The following is an 18,758-nucleotide window of genomic DNA, read 5'->3' on the forward strand; positions in this document are numbered from 1 at the left end:
ATGAGGTACCACTTCACACCGGTCAGAATGGCCATTATTAAAAACTCTACAAATAACAAATGCTGGAGAGGGTTTGGAGAAAAAGGAACCCTCCTACACTGCTGGTGGGAATGTAAATTGGTATAGCCACTATGGAAAACACTATGGAGGTTCCTTAAAAAACTAAAAATAGAGCTACCACATGATCCTGCATTCCCATTTCTAGGCATATATCTGGAGAAAACCATAATTTGAAAAGATACATGCACCTCAATGTTCATAGCAGCACTGTTTACAATAGCCAAGACATGGAAGCAACCTAAGTGTGCATTGACAGATGAATGGATGAAGAAGATGTAGTATATATATACCATGAAATACTACTCAGCCATAAAAAAGAATGAAATAATGCCATTTGCAGCAGCACAGATGGACCTAGAGATCATCACACTCAGTCAGAAAGAGATAGACAAAAACCATCTATCATTTACATGTGGAATATAAAATGTGACAGATGAACTTATTTACAAAACAGAAACAGACTCACAGACATAGAAAAGAAACTTATGGTCACCGAAGGGAAAGGGGGTGGGGAGGGATAAATGAGGAGTTTGGGATTAGCAGATACAAACTACTATATATAAAATAGATAAGGTCCTACTGTATTGCATAAGGAACTGTATTCAGTATCCTATAATACACCATAATGGAGGGCTTCCCTGGTGGCACAGTGGTTGAGAGTCCGCCTGCCGATGCAGGGGACACGGGTTCGTGCCCCGGTCCGGGAAGATCCCACGTGCCGCGGAGCGGCTAGGCCCGTGAGCCATGGCCGCTGAGCCTGTGCATCCGGAGCCTGTGCTCCGCAGTGGGAGAGGCCACAACAGTGAGAGGCCCGCGTAACGCAAAAAAATAATAATAATAAATAACCATAACGGAAAAGAATATGTATAGATGTGTATAACTGAATCACTTTGCCGTACACCAGAAACTAACACTGCATTGTAAATCAACTATACTTCAGTTAAAAAAAAAAAAAAAACAAGGGAGACTAAATAGACCAGGAAGTCAAATTAACTGTTCATTTAATATTCACATCAAAAAGATTTTACATGATACAGTCAATTTTCCTAGGCCTATGAAACAAAACTTTAGTTAAACAGAGGCAGTCCTGAAAGTTGAGATCAATTGTATTCTAAAATTTTTATATGAATTGTTTTGAAATCTGAATGTATTTTTCCATAAAGCCATGTTAACAGGATTATTAGATTCTCATGTCAACTCACAAAAGATTCATAATGAATTTGAAAAAGTAAGTTTTCTTTCAGCAATGTCCAAAGCACCTTCACCAGTATGCTGAGTTCCTTCTCACAACAATCCTGGAATATATATGGGACAGACATTATGATCTATCTTCGTGTTATAGCTGAGAAAACTGAGGGACTACAGAGGGTCGAGTGTTATATCAGAGAAAGAACTGGGGAAGAGTTCACCACATGTGGACTGGCCCCTGGCATTGGTTTGCTCTAAATGCTCCCCATGACTGTCAGAAGCTGTGGGTGAAGAACCAGGGGTATAGTGCATTCTTTCTAAGTATCAGTCACCTGGGGCATTTGTTAAAAGCACATTCCCTTTCTGACTTACTTCACTCTGTATGACAGACTCTAGGTCCATCCACCAACTACAAATAACTCAATTTCGTTTCTATTTATGGCAGAGTAATATTCCATTGTATATATGTGCCACATCTTCTTTATCCATTCATCTGTCCATGGACACTTAGGCTGCTTCCATGCCCTGGCTATTGTAAATAGAGCTGCAATGAACACTGTGGTACATGACTCTTTTTGAATTATGGTTTTCTCAGGGTATATGCCCAGTAGTGGGATTGCTGGGTTGTATGGTAGTTCTGTTTGTAGCTTTTTAAGGAACCTCCATACTATTCTGCATAGTGGCTGAACCAATTTACAAATACCGTATGCTAACACATATATATGGAATCTAAGGGGGAAAAAAAGAAAAGGTCATGAAGAACCTAGGGGTAAGACGGGAACAAAGACGCAGACCTACTAGAGCATGGACTTGAGGATATGGGGAGGGGGAAGGGTAAGCTGTGATAAAGCGAGAGAGTGGCATGGACATATATACACTACCAAACGTAAAATAGATAGCTAGTGGGAAGCAGCTGCATAGCACAGGGAGATCAGCTCCGTGCTCTGTGACCACCTAGAGGGGTGGGATAGGGAGGGTGGGAGGGTGGGAGATGCAAGAGGGAGAGATATGGGGACATATGTATATGTATAACTGATTCACTTTGTTATAAAGCAGAAACTAACACACCATTGTAAACCAATTCTACTCCAATAAAGATGTTAAAAAAAAAAAAAGAAAGAAGGAAAAAATGGAGAAAAGGAGGGAGGGGGGGGAGGGAGGAAGAAACCTTTTAAATTCCCCAGCCCAGCAATAACACGGGCAGGTTCAACTCTAAGGTTTTTCTAAATGTATCTGCATATTGACCACTGGGTAGCCTGCTGTTTCCCTCAACAATTGTCCTCCGTAAGGCTCTCTACGTAAACCAATATGTATGTAAATATCGTGTGTGTTGGCAGTAAAGTGTTCCATGTTACGAATACACCACAATTTGTATTTAACCGATAAAAAAAAAACACAAAAAAGCACATTCCCTAGCCTCTTCTCTGGAGTCTCTAATTCCGCCCAGTGTGGGGTGTACCCAGATTATTGTTAATAATTGCCCCCGGATCAGGCATATTTGGGTTTACATTGAGGATTTAAATCAGATACCCTTGAATTTGCATCTGGGCTAGGCCTCGAGCAAGCTGTCTGACCTTGGGCAAGTCGTTTAATAGCTGTAATTCTCAGTTTCTTCATGTGTATAATAGAAATAAAAACATTTCTTTCAGTGTAATTGTGAGGCTTGTTTGTAAGATGTAACGCAGGGCCTGGCACAAATACAATTTCTCTACATACCTGTCGTAGGCGATGCTGATCGAATACGACACACTAACAATCAAACCTTTTGTGGTAGGTGGGTCAAGCCCTGTGTTCATAAGCCAAAGAAAACAGGTACAGAGAAGTGTGTGGTCCAACCCAGTTTTTAGTTGGTCCAGAGGCAGTTTTCCTTAAGCTCTGTGAAGTGAAGGTGTTCTCTTAACAAGCTCCCTGTTTTCTTCTGGAGGACAGTACAGGTCATCTACAGTACGTTCCAGTCCCCAGTCAAATTCAAGTGATACCCCTGGGATGAGCAGTCTTTTTCCAGATCAAGCAGAGGCCACAGAGAAACTGACAGACGGAAGGAACAGCCATCCCACCACACACTTGTTTCCAGCACAGCTATCACCTTTTTTTGGAAAAGTGGCGAAGAAGCCTCGTACTGTTCATTAGGAAGGGGAGAAAAAGCTGAATTTTCGAGGGGAAAATAAAGATCTGATTTAAAGCTAATGGCTTTGTAGGAGGCCAGCTGGGGTTAGGTCAGGTCATCCCACCTAGCAGTCCTGCAGCTGACTGTAAAAAGTGTAACATCTCACAACCACTGCGAGACTTTTCCTTGCCAAACTCTTCTGAACACACTTTCTTTAATACTCACCATGCTCTTCTAAGAGAGGGGATAATTTACAAATGAGGAAACTGAGGTCCAGAGTGATTAGGTAACCCAGGCAGTAAGTGTGGAGCTGAGGTGCAGATCCAGGCTCCCTGGCTATGTGCTTTGACACTGATGCCAGTACCCAGATGGGTTGGAGATTGTGAAGTGGGAATTAGAAATAATCCATTTGGTCACTGCCTCTGTGCTCATGGGTGGGGACCATGGGGGAGGTGTCCCTGTACAGGAGGGCAGAGCTCCTCTGTGATGAATATTGTTTTAGAGTGATATCAACATCAACAGCAAAAAAAAACCCCTGAAAGTTCCCAACTCAACCAGCCTATACAGTCATATGCTAATGCTTGGGCATCCCCTCCTGAACCATTCACCAAAAATTTGCAAGCAAATCTTGCGGAATCTTGGCTCGCCTGTACTGGAAAGTAGCAACATCTTGTTTTCCATGGTGGCTTTTGACCTGAGCCTAGACTTCAACCACAAAGGAAGCAGAAGAAGGCATGCAGCAGGAAATAGGTAGGTACCACTTCCTGAGTCCTCGCTGTGGGCCAGGCACAGCGTACATGCTTTAAGTGTATTATCTCATCAAAAAATTCATTAAACAAGCAAATAAACCTTTCACTTGCTGGAAGAAAGAAATGTAGAGGCAAAAGATCAGATTCCAGTCAAGGAATGACCATTAACCAGCTTCACCATCTTGCCTAAGTCACTTAATCTCTTTGGGTATTTTCTCATTTGCAAGACAAGGGAATTGGAGAGAAGCTCATCAGATGCTCTAAGGACTTGGATTTGAGTGCTGGCCCTACCATATATTAGCACCGGTCTTCGGGCAAGCCATTTAAAATTCATCTGTCCACTAGGTTGTGGCAAAGATCTCAAACTGAGAGAATGTACTAGGTCTTCTGTGCACTTTTAAGCACAAAACAAACGGCAGCCAACAGTAGCACTTACTGTGTGCCAGATACTGCTGTGAATGCTCTTCATATATTAAGTCATTTAACACACGTTATAGCCCATAAAAAAACCCATTTTATAGACAGTGAAACTAAGGTTACAGAGACGTTAAATAAGTTGTCCAAGGTCACACAGCTAAGAAGTAGTGAAACTAGGATTTGAAATTCTCATATTACTTAGTTTGAATAACCAATTAGCCAGAAATGAGCATAATGAAAATTGGTGTCCTCAGAAGTAGTGAACTCTCAGTTGCTGTTGGTAGTACAAGGTAACAGCCTGATTCTGCCATGAAGATGTAAATAATGTGGACAGGGATGTGTCACAATTACGGAGCAGTCACCCTCAAATGAAATCCCATCTAAAATATCCATTTAAAAAAAATAACAAGCTTCTGTACAGCAAAGGAAACCATCCACAAAATGAAAAGACAACCTACCGAATGTGAGAAAATATTTGCAAAGCATATGTCTGATAAAGGGTTAATATTCAACTTATATAAAGAACTCATAAGCTCAATAGCAAAAATACAAATAATCCAATCAAAACATGGGCAGAGGATCTGAATAGATATTTTCCAAAGAAGATATACTGATGGCCGATAGGTACATGAAAAGGTGCTTAACATCACTAATCATCAGGGAAATGCCAACAAAACCACGATGAGATATTATTGTAAATAAGCTAGAGATGATTTAAAGTATAGGGAGGATGGATAGGTTATATGCAAATACCAAGTCATTTTATATAAGGGACTTGAGCGTCTATGGATTTTGGTAGTCACAGGGGTTCCTGGAACCAATCCCCTGCAGATACCAAGGGACAACTCTATTCGGGAACCAATAAAAGGAGCCTGATGAAAAAAAAAATCCATTTAATAAGGTGCTCAGCTAAATTCTAGAGCATTTCCCTAAAGATGTTTATATCTCATGTGAGAAGAAAAATGAAGGAGAAACTGCTTTCATGTTAGTTTGATGGTTTCTAAACCTTTTCCCTACCCTGACAAAATAACCTATACAACATGTGACATTTTGGGATCTCCAAGACAAAGTCGAGAGAAAATTCAGTTTTATCCACTGTTTTACCCTATGGCCAAAGAGTTTTTACTTTACAAATATCTTCATTGACTTTAATTCTGTTTTCTTCTCTTCCTTATAAAAATGTGTCAGCTCTTGTGATACTGCCTTCACAATATCCTTTCTCTTCCCACCAATCATTTCAAGGCCATTGGTCTTGAGACCTGAAAGCGTCATGGAGTCATCACATAAACAAAGCATCCAGCGCTCCCTGGCTGAGCTCAGAGTGAGAGGTATCCGTTTCCCCACCAGGTGTGCAGGATTCCCTTCCCCATATCCCTTCTGAGGTCAGGGATCCTCTCTAAGCTCCTGTTTGTCATAGATGGAACACCGCGGTCCAGGGAAGGGCTGCTGCTGGCCCAGCTGGTGAGTGGAGGGACTAGAACTCAGTGCAGGGTTTCTGATGCTGAATCCAGCCCTGCTTTCGCAGCACTGGATCCGCTCTCTCACAAGGATACTATGAGGCGAATCAGATACACGTGGCTAAGAGAGTCCCGTGTGGATTACGATATAGATCAGAAACGTGCCGTGACTATGAAATCTCATTTTCCCATATACCGTGTAGTGGTGCTGTAGAAACTGGGGAGGACTCTCATAAACATGATGCTTTTATTACCCTTGTACCCAGCTGGCTTTTATTCTAAGAAACTGGGGGTCTGTGTCTTTTTAGTCTTTGATGTTGTCAGTGGATCCCTCCACTCCTATTTTGTTTAAAATTTTCTAACATTTATTCTTGCAGAAAGGATTGATTTGCTCTAATTAAAAAGAAAAGGAAAGATGAGAAGGAATAAAGGCTCCGTGTAACCGAGGGGCTTGTGTGGTGGCAATACCACTGAGGTAGTTTGTAATCTGACTTATTTTCTGATTTGTTGACACTAGCTCAAGCCCATTGCCTCCTTGCCAGGCCACTAAGCATGTGTATAAATTGACACGGGCCGGCATAAATCAACTGTTATGCGGGTGGGTCGGCTCCATGCCCCACATCGGTCAGGCAAGGGAGGCAAGTGGAGAGCGGTTCCTGTTTGGGGGACTGAAAAGACACCGACACAGGCTTTGTCAAGGCTGGAGAGTCAGAGAAGCCAACTGCCAAACCAGATTTCCTTCCATAGGATAAACTGACGGTTAGCCTTTAGCGCACATTTAAATCTTGTTCATCCTCATATCCCTGGGCAGATCACACAGACACCTTGCAACAAACATCTGCAGAGAGAGATACAGAACGTAGGTGGGGAAGGAGGAAGGACACAGAGGAAGAGGTATGAGAGGAAAAAGGAAAGAAGATAAACAGAAGTGAGGACTTAGGAAAAGAGAAGGAAAGGACTGGAAGGAAGAGGAGCAGGGAGGAAGGCAAGGAGGTACGAGGAAAAGAACAGGAAAGAAGGAAGAAGATAAACAGAAGGAAAGAATTAGAAGGAGCAAAGGAAGGCTCTGGATGGAAGATGAGGGAAGGAAGGAAGGAGAGAAAGAGGAGAAAGGGGAGACATGCAGCAAGGACAGCTGAAGTGCCCCAGAGGAAACCAGGAGCATGAACACGGACTCAAGGGCACCGCCTGGTGGTTATGACCCTTATGTACTTCGCCCTTCTCCAACTCCTATTTCACTCAGTATCTATCTGCCTGCCAAATTTAGCACTTTATTAGTTGACATCTGATTCTCAAGTTAGTTCATAAATATACCATTTCCTCATTTAGACTACAAGCTTTTTTTTTTTTTTTGCGGTACATGGGCCTCTCACTGTTGTGGCCTCTCCTGTTGCGGAGCACAGGCTCCGGACGCGCAGGCTCAGCGGCCATGGCTGGGGCACGAACCCGTGTCCCCTGCATCAGCAGGCAGACTCTCAACCACTGCGCCACCAGGGAAGCCCCTAGACTACAAGCTTTTTGAGAGCAGGGTCTTTTCTTAGATTTCTTTTGTGCCCTGGCCACTCCCCGTTGTGTTCTGCCTAGTCCCTAGACAGTGCTGAGATTGTGGAAAGCAGTGACTTGGTCCCTGGTGACCTTGTCAATTTCTCTTGCTGTGAAAGAGCAGCTTCCTTTCCACTTTTCCCACAGCCAGATGGAAGTCTCGTTACCTCCGAAGTTTCACATGCCTTATGCTTTCCAGAGGTGCTGTGATGTCTAGAAAACACATTCACGATAGCCTGTCTAAGCAACAGAAAACTCACTCACTCATTAACATACTGTGACAGGTGGCCATTGAGGAGAACACCAGAATATACATGCTATTAAAGATTATTCAGGTGGGCAATCTTACAAACACCACTTGGAACATTTTCTCCAACCTTACTGCCTAGCTAGCTGTCATCTGGGAAAGAATGCCCTTCAATTAAGGCTGATTTGAACCTCCTTGGAACTGACAAGATAGTCTGTGTTTCAGAGGTATGCTTCTAGTATACAAATGCAAATGGTTGGCCCCTTTGGTGGGAAATGAACACTTCACGAGCGCCCAACCAGACACGGTGTCATGCCAAAAATGGCAACTCTTTCTAGAAAACTCCAGTCTCTGTGGCCACATTACATTGAGTCTGGTTTCAGAATCAAATCTTCCACTTCGTGGGTTTTGGGAAGAGGCTGCCGGTATGTAGAAGCGGGAGCCAGACACACTCGGAGAACTGGGTCTTAATCTCTTAGACGATACATAAATTGGGGGAAGAGCAGAGGACTCCCTCCTCTTGACTGTAAGACTGAAAATGCTCATCTGCTGCTGTTCAAATGTGACTTCCTTCCTAGGATCAGTGAGTGACCTTGAACGGCTCTGGGCTGATGTGAGAGGTTCTAGATACTGATCAGAAACCATTTTCAAGACAGTGTTGCCTGCGTGGAAGAGCTTACCTGCCCGTGCCCAAGGCATGAGTATTTTGTTTTTGTTTTTTTTGCAGTATGCGGGCCTCTCACTGCTGCGGCCTCTCCCGTTGCGGGGCACAGGCTCCGGACGCGCAGGCTCAGTGGCCATGGCTCATGGGCCCAGCCGCTCCGCGGCATTTGGTATCCTCCCGGACCGGGGCACGAACCCGTGTCCCCTGCATCGGCAGGCGGACTCTCAACCACTGTGCCACCAGGGAAGACCCCCCAAGGCATGAGTTTTGACTCAGCAAAGCTTCAAGAAGCCATCTCCTCTGACCACCACGGCCCTGCCTCCCTCTGAATGCAACTTTCTGACTTGGTCACATATTTCTGATACAAGAAAGCTGAGCGAATGAGAGTGGTTTAGAAGAGGCAGAGGAGAAAAAGTAATATGCAAATATCATTCTCAAGAGCAGAAATAGTATGTAACTGGAAAATGGCCTGTTTGGGGATACACAGTTTTAGGGACCCATGTGCAATTTACATGCCCAGACTAATTTAAATCAGTTCCTGTCTCCCCTTCCATTTCTGATCATTCATATACCCAGCTGTGGCCTTTGGGGAAATCCTAAGAAAAACGGCTCTGTTACAGGCTGGACTGAGCCTGCTTTCCTTCTTCCCGTCAGCACAGGGGAAGGCAGAATCTAAATGTTATCTTAACAACAGTCGTGGTAATAGTGATGCTGTCTGATCTCAAGGAAACTGTGTTGTGCTAAGTGGAATTTTTAAAAAGCTCTTTCACCAGAGTCAGCAGATCTCCTGTGTTGCGAAGGCCAGGCCGAGTCCCCTGCTTTAATGCAGCATCCCCCCGACACCCTGTTCGTTTCTGATTAACGAGAGCAGGTGCCCCTGGCCGCTGTGCAGGAGAACCTCAGCGTCGGGGTCTGGCGGCAGCTCCAGGATTATGAACCTTCTGGCAGTCGGTGCAGGTACAAGGCCCTGGTGGATACTTAGAGGGCAAACCTCTCATTATTTTGTTTTCTGCTTAAAGCCCCAAGGATATGGAACTCCAGGATATAGCAGTAATTTGCTCTCTGGATTAAAAAGTCTAAGTATCCTGTCAGCCTCACTGGGATAGAAAGAATATTCGGTCCAATCCCTGGCACCCAGGAGTTTTAGTCAGAACACGTTTTGACATATTTTCAGGCGTGAGGAAAGAATCTGACAGCTCCACTGAGCATTCTGTCCAGGAGGTGAAGGGCTGTCTGGGAGAGACCGGGACCCTGTATATTTCCTCTGTGAGGGAAATACCTTCTTTATTATCTTCTAAAATAAAGGTATCAGTCTGAGATGAAATGGAATTCCCCTTGACCGAATCCCTTCCGGAAAGGCCCATCATCTAAGGACCAGAGACCAGGTGTGTGAATTCTCTCCTTACTGAGGGAGACCACACAGATCTCACCCGAGCGAGTGAATGATGGACACCGTCCTGCGGGGAAGAATAGAACAAGAGCTCCTACCCATCAAATAATCAATGATACCTGGACGTGCACGCGCACACACACCGTATGCAACTCACACGTGCAAGCGCATTTCATAGACATACAGATCGTCAACCTGCACTGATGGGCCAGAGGAGACAGGAGCCCTACAATTCTTAGACGAATGATGAGTGGATTCCTTGGCCATTTCAGCTCATACGGAAACAACCACTGCTTTTTCACAAAGGCTTCCCACTTGGGATTTCCAGAAAGGGAAGGAAAGCAATGTCAACAATACAAGGGAAGGATAATAGCAACAATAGGAATCATTTCTTGAGGGCTTACTCTATGCCAAGTACAGTGGTGCAAGTGGCCTTTCATTTAATCCTCCAGGCAAAGGTAGTGGTGATATTATGAAGAATGGTATTGGAGAAGGAAAAACAAAGTAGGCCTTCAAAGCTTTCTTTCAACAAAGTAACATCGTATCACTCCTCCTCATTTCATCTGAGTTCAAAGGACCGTTTTCTGTCATCCTCCTCTCCCCCCCGGAAGTGAGGGGAGGCCACAGGGAAGGCAATAACACGATTCTGAACGTCAAGACTCTTCCAGTCTCCTCCTTCCATCTCACTCTGTATGGTCTACCCTGTCACCAGCTGCAGGAGAATAAGAGGGCATGGATCTCTATGCCTGAAAAACACTTTTTGTTCCAGATGACTTCTCTCAAAGCTGAAGTATAAGACCCATTAGAAAGGTCAAGAGCGAGCAATCCCACTACTGGGCATGTACCCTGAGAAAGCCATAAATCACAGAGTCATGTACCAAAATGTTCATTGCAGCTCTATTTACAATAGCCCGGAGATGGAAACAACCTAAGTGTGCATCATCGGATGAATGGATAAAGAAGATGTGGCACATATATACAATGGAATATTACTCAGCCATAAAAAGAAACGACATTGAGCTATTTCTAATGAGGTGGATAGACCTAGAGTCTGTCATACAGAGTGAAGTAAGTCAGAAAGAGAGAGACAAATACCGTATGCTAACACATATATATGGAATTTAAGAAAAAAAAATGTCATGAAGAACCTAGGGGTAAGACAGGAATAAAGACACAGACATACTAGAGCATGGACTTGAGGATATGGGGAGGGGGAAGGGTAAGCTGTGACAAAGCGAGAGAGCGGCATGGACATATATACACTACCAAACGTAAGGTAGATAGCTAGTGGGAAGCAGCCGCATAGCACAGGGAGATCAGCTTAGTGCTTTGTGACCGCCTAGAGGGGTGGGATAGGGAGGGTGGGAGGGAGGGAGACGCAAGAGGGAAGAGATATGGGAACATATGTATATGTATAACTGATTCACTTTGTTATAAAGCAGAAACTAACATACCACTGTAAAGCAATTATACTCCAATAAAGATGTAAAAAAAAAAAAGAAAGAAAAAGAAAGGTCAGGCGGTTGTGGGATTGTGAATGGGTAAGATCATCTGAATCAAAATTAGATGACAGTGTAGCAGTGTAATTGATACTGACCACTGAAGATTCAGAATGACTGTATGTGTGTGTATTCAGGTCAGCGAGCTGTGGGCCTGGTCCTGCACATCCCAGGCGCTTTGCTGTGCTCTATGGAAGAGCTTCTTACTTCCATTTTCCTTCTCAGCAGGACACTTAGCAAACTGCCCAGTGACAGGCCTAGCATCTCTGTCCCCTTCCAGGGCTCCCCAAGGCAGTACTGGTTAATGCCATCACTTGATTTTCACAGAGGCCCCTCTCACTGTTCACTGGAATTTGATACATAAATTGAGCTCTTTCTGTCCCTTCTCTTTCGGCGCACAAACACCCCAATGGGCTAGGAGGGTAGCTGGTCTGCAGAGGAGAAAAACTAGCCTCACGGAAATGAGGAGTGATGTCCTGACCCTGGGTATGACCCTCGAGGGGCATAGCTGAGAGGAACTTTTGTAGTCATTTTTTTTTTTTTTTCCATTTGGAGAATGATCCTAAAATACCACCATTAATACAGTTTTCTTGAGAGTCATATCAGAGTTTTATGTTATTTGAGGTGATTTTTCCTCTATTGTGTGGAGCCCTTCACATAGAATCCTGTGAGAATATGGTCTAAGGATAGTGCCCCATCAGTCGCCCTGACAAGATTTCTCCATTGTTGTGGGAACTTTCAGGCCAACCTGCACTTTTAAATCCCTCATATGCTTTTCAAAGGAATTTGGCATGTGCTGAAAGTAACTGTTATTTTCGATAACTGCTTTTCTTTCTACAGAGACAAAAGCAAGTGAAAAGAAGACAACTCTCTACCGGAAACTGAGTTCTTGTGAAGAAGTACAGATCAACCTCCATACGCTATTACATCCCTAACGCAGCTCACGCGGCTTCAGCCTGCAGCCAGCAATCAACACGCTACATTTTAGCAATGCAAGTTGAGAAAAAGGATTTACCTTGGAGTCCAGCTGCTGCATGTATGACCAGAGATATTCTATATTGGCTCCAAAAGGGTGGACGTGAAGAAACGTTGATATGATGCCTGAATTAAAAAGACAAACACTGAACATTATTGAGAGGCAAATAAAAGTCTCAGGTGAATAACGTCATCTGACCCCAGGGACAGTTTTGTCAGGCTGAGTCGTGGTCTTGCCATTTCTAACGGCTCTCGGCAAACATTCAATAACTGCACATTTTGAAGACGGTAATGGTAACATGGCCAACAGAACACTGTCTCCTGGAACGACAGTAGTTGGAAAAGCGAGACTCTAAGAAAACACATGGATGAATGAAGGTATTTCTAAACAAAGACTCCTGGAAGCATTTCAACTACCAATTTTATGCTTGATTTGTCAATATAAAATTGTAGTTATTGGAAGGATAAAATGATCCCTTTTCTTTCCCTCACTAGACTCTGCAGTATGAAAACGGCTCCTACAGCTGTGTCAAATTCCCCTGATCATTACAGCTGCTAGTTACAAAGAGTATTTAATCCCTATTTCCCCTCACTGCCACTGAGGGAAGCACAAATCCTTGCCGTCTCCCCCTGGATCTCGCTGTTGTTTTAAGGGAGCCAGCCTGCTCTCTCCTTCTGGCTGCTGTAATTTACAAGATCATTTTAAAAGGCCCAGGAATGGACGGTTTGGCTGGAGTCTGATTATAAATCAGAGGGCTTTTCCATCGTGAAATTCAACTGTCAACATTGTACTGACGGATGAAAAGCTGAACGGTAGCGTCGGGGCTGACGTAAAAGCATTACCCTCCTACCCTCCTACCCTCCCTGCTCTTATAACCAGAATCAAAATGGTGAAAATGAGGACGTCAACTCCATAGGCTGTATCCTTCTATGTGTTAAGAAACTGGGTTCCGACGGACACTTCTGGCTTCTCTCTGAAACAGGCTTTGAGATGAATCAAATTTGAGGATAAGGCCTCAACGTTCTGTTTATTGTGATGCTTTGGTGCTCGAAAGCCAAAGGTCAGAGGCTTCAGACCCACAGGGCAAGCATAGGCCGAGCACATCGTTCTGCACTACGTCATGCTATGAATGGCACGGTGGCCTTGGATTGACCTGGGATAGGGTCTCACGGCCCCTGATCTCTGGTGTGATGCCTGCGATGCCCTGGATGAGTGTCAGTTTCTAAAGAAAAGTTCTCAGTTTATCCTTAGGCTGAGAGCAGAGAACCAGAGCCTACACAAGTACTTTCGAGACCTAGCCTCAGAACGCTGCTTTTATGTGGGTTCTCTTGGTGGACAGTGAAATGAAGAACACAGAGACGATTAGTTACATTTCTCCATAAAGTTAAAACCCCAGTCTTCAGAGACTGACCTTTTCCCTGGAATATAAAGAACTACTGTTTTATTCTGAGATTATGTTCTTCGTTTTTTGTTAAAATGTCCTTCTCTTATGAAATAATGGTGATGACAGAAGGTAACAATGGTAGTTTTAATCTCTTTAAGTGGCAAATAGCCATTTTTAATATACGTAAGTGGGATTGTTTTGTCCCCCTCCTACCACTTTGTTAATTTATGTTTTAACTGTATAGACCTGGCAACGACTTCCCTGTGTCTGAAATTCTCAAATCTCGTGAGGTGGCACTATAAGTAACTGCGTTACCAGTAAGAGTTAAAGTACAGAATCCCATGAATGATTTACTTAGAAAATAAATGAGAATAGAAGTATTTAAAAAAATAACATTTCCATTTGCATTCCTTAAGTGGGAGAGGGGGGGCAGAATTCTTATGGGGAATTGATTTTTTTTTTTTTTTTTTTGCCTCGCCATGCTGCGTGGCTTGTGGGATCTTAGTTCCCCGCCCAGGGATTGCACCTGGGCCCTCAGGAGTGAAAGCACCGGGTCCTAACCGCTGAACTGCCAGGGAATTCCCAAGGGGAACTGCTTCTATTTCAGGATGGTGAGTGGGGCTTTCCCTGCTGTCCCAGGCAGAGGACAAGTGGTGCTATGTCTACTGCTTTCCACAGAGAGCCTCCAACAAACGGTAGGCAGACCCCTGCCCCCTATGAGGAGGAAAGGAGGACGGGGAAGGGAGGAGTAGTCAGTGCTGGCTGGCTTTGTGAGAAGGCAAGGGTGTTCCCAGTGAGAAGCTTTTCTCTTCTCTTAAATGCGATGCTCCCAGGGAGCGCCTCAAGAGAGCGGCTTGTAGAGACTGGGGGGGGGGGGAGCCCTGCAAGGCGGCGAAGCACATTCCTTTCCTTGGCTGGACTTCCGCTGGCTTTGTGCCAGCCGAGCACAGGGAGGCGGTGGGGTGCTGCAGCCTTTGGGTGACAAGAATGTGTGAGCTTTTCCCATGGGACAAGGGGGTATCTCAGAAGGTAGACGGGCTTGAGCAGCCTTACAAGTATCCCAGGGCCCCAGCAAATAGAGAAAAACATTTTTTATGTTAATATCCCTACAGGACAAAGAATCATCAACATCTCCTGGCTAACCTGCAGCCTCTCCTATAAATGCCCCTGGGAGTGTGACAGGAAGTTAGTTAAGTGCCTCCAATAGAATGAATAGGATGGTTCAGAAGAGGATGGGGGTGGGGGCTATGGGGGAGTGGCTGACAACTCTTTTTTTTTTTTTTGCCGTAGGTAGGCCTCTTGGGGCCTCTCCCATTGCGGAGCACAGCCTCCGGACGCGCAGGCTCAGCGGCCATGGCTCACGGGCCCAGCCGCTCCGCGGCATGTGGGATCTTCCCAGACCGGGGCACGAACCCGTGTCCCCTGCATCGGCAGGCGGACTCTCAACCACTGCACCACCAGGGAAGCCCAGACAACTCTTGACCTAAGAAGATGAAGGAGGAAATTCAGGGATACCAGAAGTGGGAGGACCTGGGGTGGCCGCTTTTCTTGCCTTTGTGATGATGGCCTCCCTCACTGTTTACTGTCCCACAGTCCTAATCTTGGGTCTGTAACCGCAAGGAACTCTGCCCTTAGACAGTATTTGTGTGTTCTGGTTCAGTAGCAGGAATATAGTATACAGTTACAATAAATGTGTGTTGAATGAATTTATCCTCTAGAACTGAGAATGGCCAGTGTACTTCTTTAAAATTTCTACTGTTCTATTATTGACAAATCAGGAGAAATAAGAACCTTAAAAATTGCTACCGGTACTAACCAAGGATGTAGTACTCTTTCAAATACCAGGTAACTTCGAGGAATTATTCATCAGTGATTCCTGCCCTTAACTCATCCTGTTATGAATTCAGGACAGAGTTAACTTGGATGTTTTGGGCATGGAAACTTTTTATTGAAACTACTTTGCTCATAAAGCTAAGGGGAAAATGCACATGTGATTTCTATGTATCTTTCTAAAATCAGATGAGAAATCCTAATCCGGACATGAGTATTTTTCCCTAGGAGAGCATTTAGAACCATCTTGGCGGTAGCTGATATTAACACGCCATTAGCTTTTCCTTATAAAAGTTGAGCAGTTGCCACTAAAGACATGTGGGGTCAAAGCAGGTAGTTAAATAAAGGTTTTCCAAGCTCTTCCTCTGGATGGCAACCAAGTTCTTCAGTATCGCTAGAGAGGCAGCGGAAATGGGAACACCCTTAGTCATCCTCCTCCAAGTACTGCACCCCTCCTCCCCCCCTTGATCCTGCCCATGCCAGTGGCATCACAGAAGCATCAGTCACGGCGTCTGAGAAAAAGTAGTTTCTAGGCCCAGGCTCTGGATCAGATTCGCTTCGGGGAAGCTTCCTAAACAATCAAGCTAAAGTCTCTGCTTAAGCTCCTTTAAAGGAACTGGGATATTTCCTGAGAATGGGGGAAAAAAAAAAAAAAGGATAGTTGTAACTCAAAATCCAATGAAAAATGCTACAAACCCAGAATTGGAAACTATTTATGGTTCTCTGGAAGACCATAAACACTGTAAAGGCTGGGTAAAAGGAACACTAGGAACTGAGGGTGGAGAACTCAGCCACTACTGAACGGGTGGGTCTCCAAAGGGATGACTCAAGAATTGGTCTTGGCTGGTCCCATGGAGAAGCGAGGGCTCCACACTGAAGAATGGGCTTCCCAACAGTGGAAAATACAACTGTAAGTAAACAAGCACATAAAGGCATTCTGAGCTTTTCCCGCCAAAATCATCTAGTTTATTCTCACGTTTAGATGTCACCGAGACCAAGGGAGTGACATTTAAATTAACCAAGTAGTGCTAGAATTTTACTGATTCATTTCCTTAGCAGCAATTAGATGCCAAGGTCCTAGGGACACAGCATGGCCCAGACCGACAAGGTTCCTGCTCTTGGAGAACTTATATTCTAGGTAAGCAACACAGACGATAAATGCAAGGATTAAAAAAAGAGATATGTTCAGAGAGTGGTGGGCATATTGCAGAAAACAAAACAGGTAATAGGACAGGAGTGGGGAGTATCCTCAAGCTTGGTGGAGGGCTGCTTTATAGGAGGTCAAGGAAGGTGAATTTGTCCGTGTGTCAGATGAAGAGGAGTCAGCCACAGAGAGCCTGGGGGAAGGTGACTCAGGTACAGGCACCAGCGAGTGCAAAGGACCTGAGGTGGAAATGGGGTGGCAGGAACAAACTTGGCTTCAGAGTGGTGTAGCATGTGTTTAGAGGTAGGTGGGGAGCCAGATCACGTAGGGTCCCAGTTTAAGGGGGCTGGATTAAGCTCTAAACATAGCAGGAAACCAATGGAAGGGTTCTAAGCAGGGGCATGATATGAGCTGAATTATGTTTTCAAATTTTCATTCAAGCTGCTGTATGGTGAATAGACAAAAGGGAAACTGGGAAACCAATTAGAAGTGTTTGCAACAACCAATGGATCACTGAAGAAATCAAAGAGGAAATAGAAATATACCTAGAGACAAATGACAACGAAAACACCACGATCCAAAACCTATGGGACACAGCAAAAGCAGTTCTAAGAGGGAAGTTTATAGTGAGATAAGCTTACATCAGGAAACAAGAAAAATCTCAAATAAACAACCTAACCTTACACCTAAAGCAATTAGAGCAAGAAGAACAAACAAAACCCAGCATTAGTAGAAGGAAAGAAATCATAAAGATCAGAGTAGAAATAAATGAAATAGAGACTTAGAAAAAAATAGAAAAGATCAATGAAACAAAAAGCGGGTTCTTTGTAAAGATAAACAAAATTGATAAACCTTTAGCCAGACTCATCAAGAAAAAAAGAGAGAGGGCGCCAAGTCAATAAAATCAGAAATGAAAAAGGAGAAGTTACAACTGACACCACAGAGATACGGAGGATCATAGGAGACTGGTATGAGCAACTATACACCAATAAAATGGACAACCTAGAAGAAATGGACAAGTTCTTAGAAAGGTACAATTTCCCAAGACTGAACCAGGAAGAAACAGAAAATATGAACAGACCAATCACCAGCACTGAAATTGAATCAATAATTTAAAAACTTCCAACAAACAAAAGTCCAGGACCAGATGGCTTCACAGGCGAATTCTACCAAACATTTAGAGAAGAGTTAACAGCTGTCCTTCTGAAAGTATTACAAAAAATTGCAGAGGAAGGAACACTTCTGAACTCATTCTGTGAGGCCACCATCACTATCACCCTGATACCAAAACCAGACAAAGATATTTTACCAAAAAAGAAAACTACAGGCCAGTATCACTGATGAACATAGATACAGAAGTCCTCAACAAAATACTACTAAATCAACTCTAACAGCTCATTAAAAGCATCACACACCAGGATCAAGTGGGATTTATCCCAGGGACGCAAGGATTCTCCAGTATCCGCAAATCAGTCAGTGTGATGCACCACGTTAACAAACTGAAAACTACAAACCATGTGGTCATCTCAATAGATGCAGAAAAAGCTTTTGATAAAATTCAACATCCATTTAGGATAAAAACTCTCCTGAAAGTGGGCACAGAGGGAACATATCTCAACATAATATACAGATTTCTTTTTCTCTTATGGACTCTTATTCTTAAAATTGTATTGATACTGGCACAAAAACAGATATACAGATCAATGGAACAGGATAGAAAGCCCAGAAGTAAACCCACACACTTATGGCCAATTAATCTATGACAAAGGAGGTAAGAATATACAGTGGAGAAAAGACAGTCTCTTTTACAAGTGGTGCTGGGAAAGCTGGACATTGACATGTAAAAGAATGAAATTAGAACATTCTCCAACACCATACACAAAAATAAACTTAAAATGGGTTAAAGACTAACTGTAAGACTGGATACCATAAAACTCCTAGAGGAAAACACAGGCAGAACACTCTGACATAAATCACAGCAAGATTCTTTTGGATCTGTTTCCAGTAATCTCAGCTCTGCAGAGGAATAGATGTCTCTAGACACAGCCATATTAGCTGGAAAACTACAGAGGGCTGACCAGAAGTTGAGAGCCATCAGGGAGGG

General features: G+C 43.9%; 1 protein-coding gene across 1 annotated transcript in view; it reads right to left on the reverse strand.

The window, feature by feature from the left end:
• ENOX1 (ecto-NOX disulfide-thiol exchanger 1) overlaps window positions 1-18,758 on the reverse strand; it is a 299,647-nt gene that overhangs the window by 12,185 nt on the left and 268,704 nt on the right. Inside the window, exon 15 of the mRNA XM_082675771.1 lies at window positions 12,336-12,421. Within this exon, the coding sequence (XP_082531897.1) occupies window positions 12,336-12,421 (86 nt within the window). The remainder of the gene's footprint in view (window positions 1-12,335; window positions 12,422-18,758) is intronic.

Source organism: Grampus griseus, assembly GCF_964374135.1.
Source record: "Grampus griseus genome assembly, chromosome: 18".
Taxonomy (NCBI): Eukaryota; Metazoa; Chordata; class Mammalia; order Artiodactyla; family Delphinidae; genus Grampus; species Grampus griseus.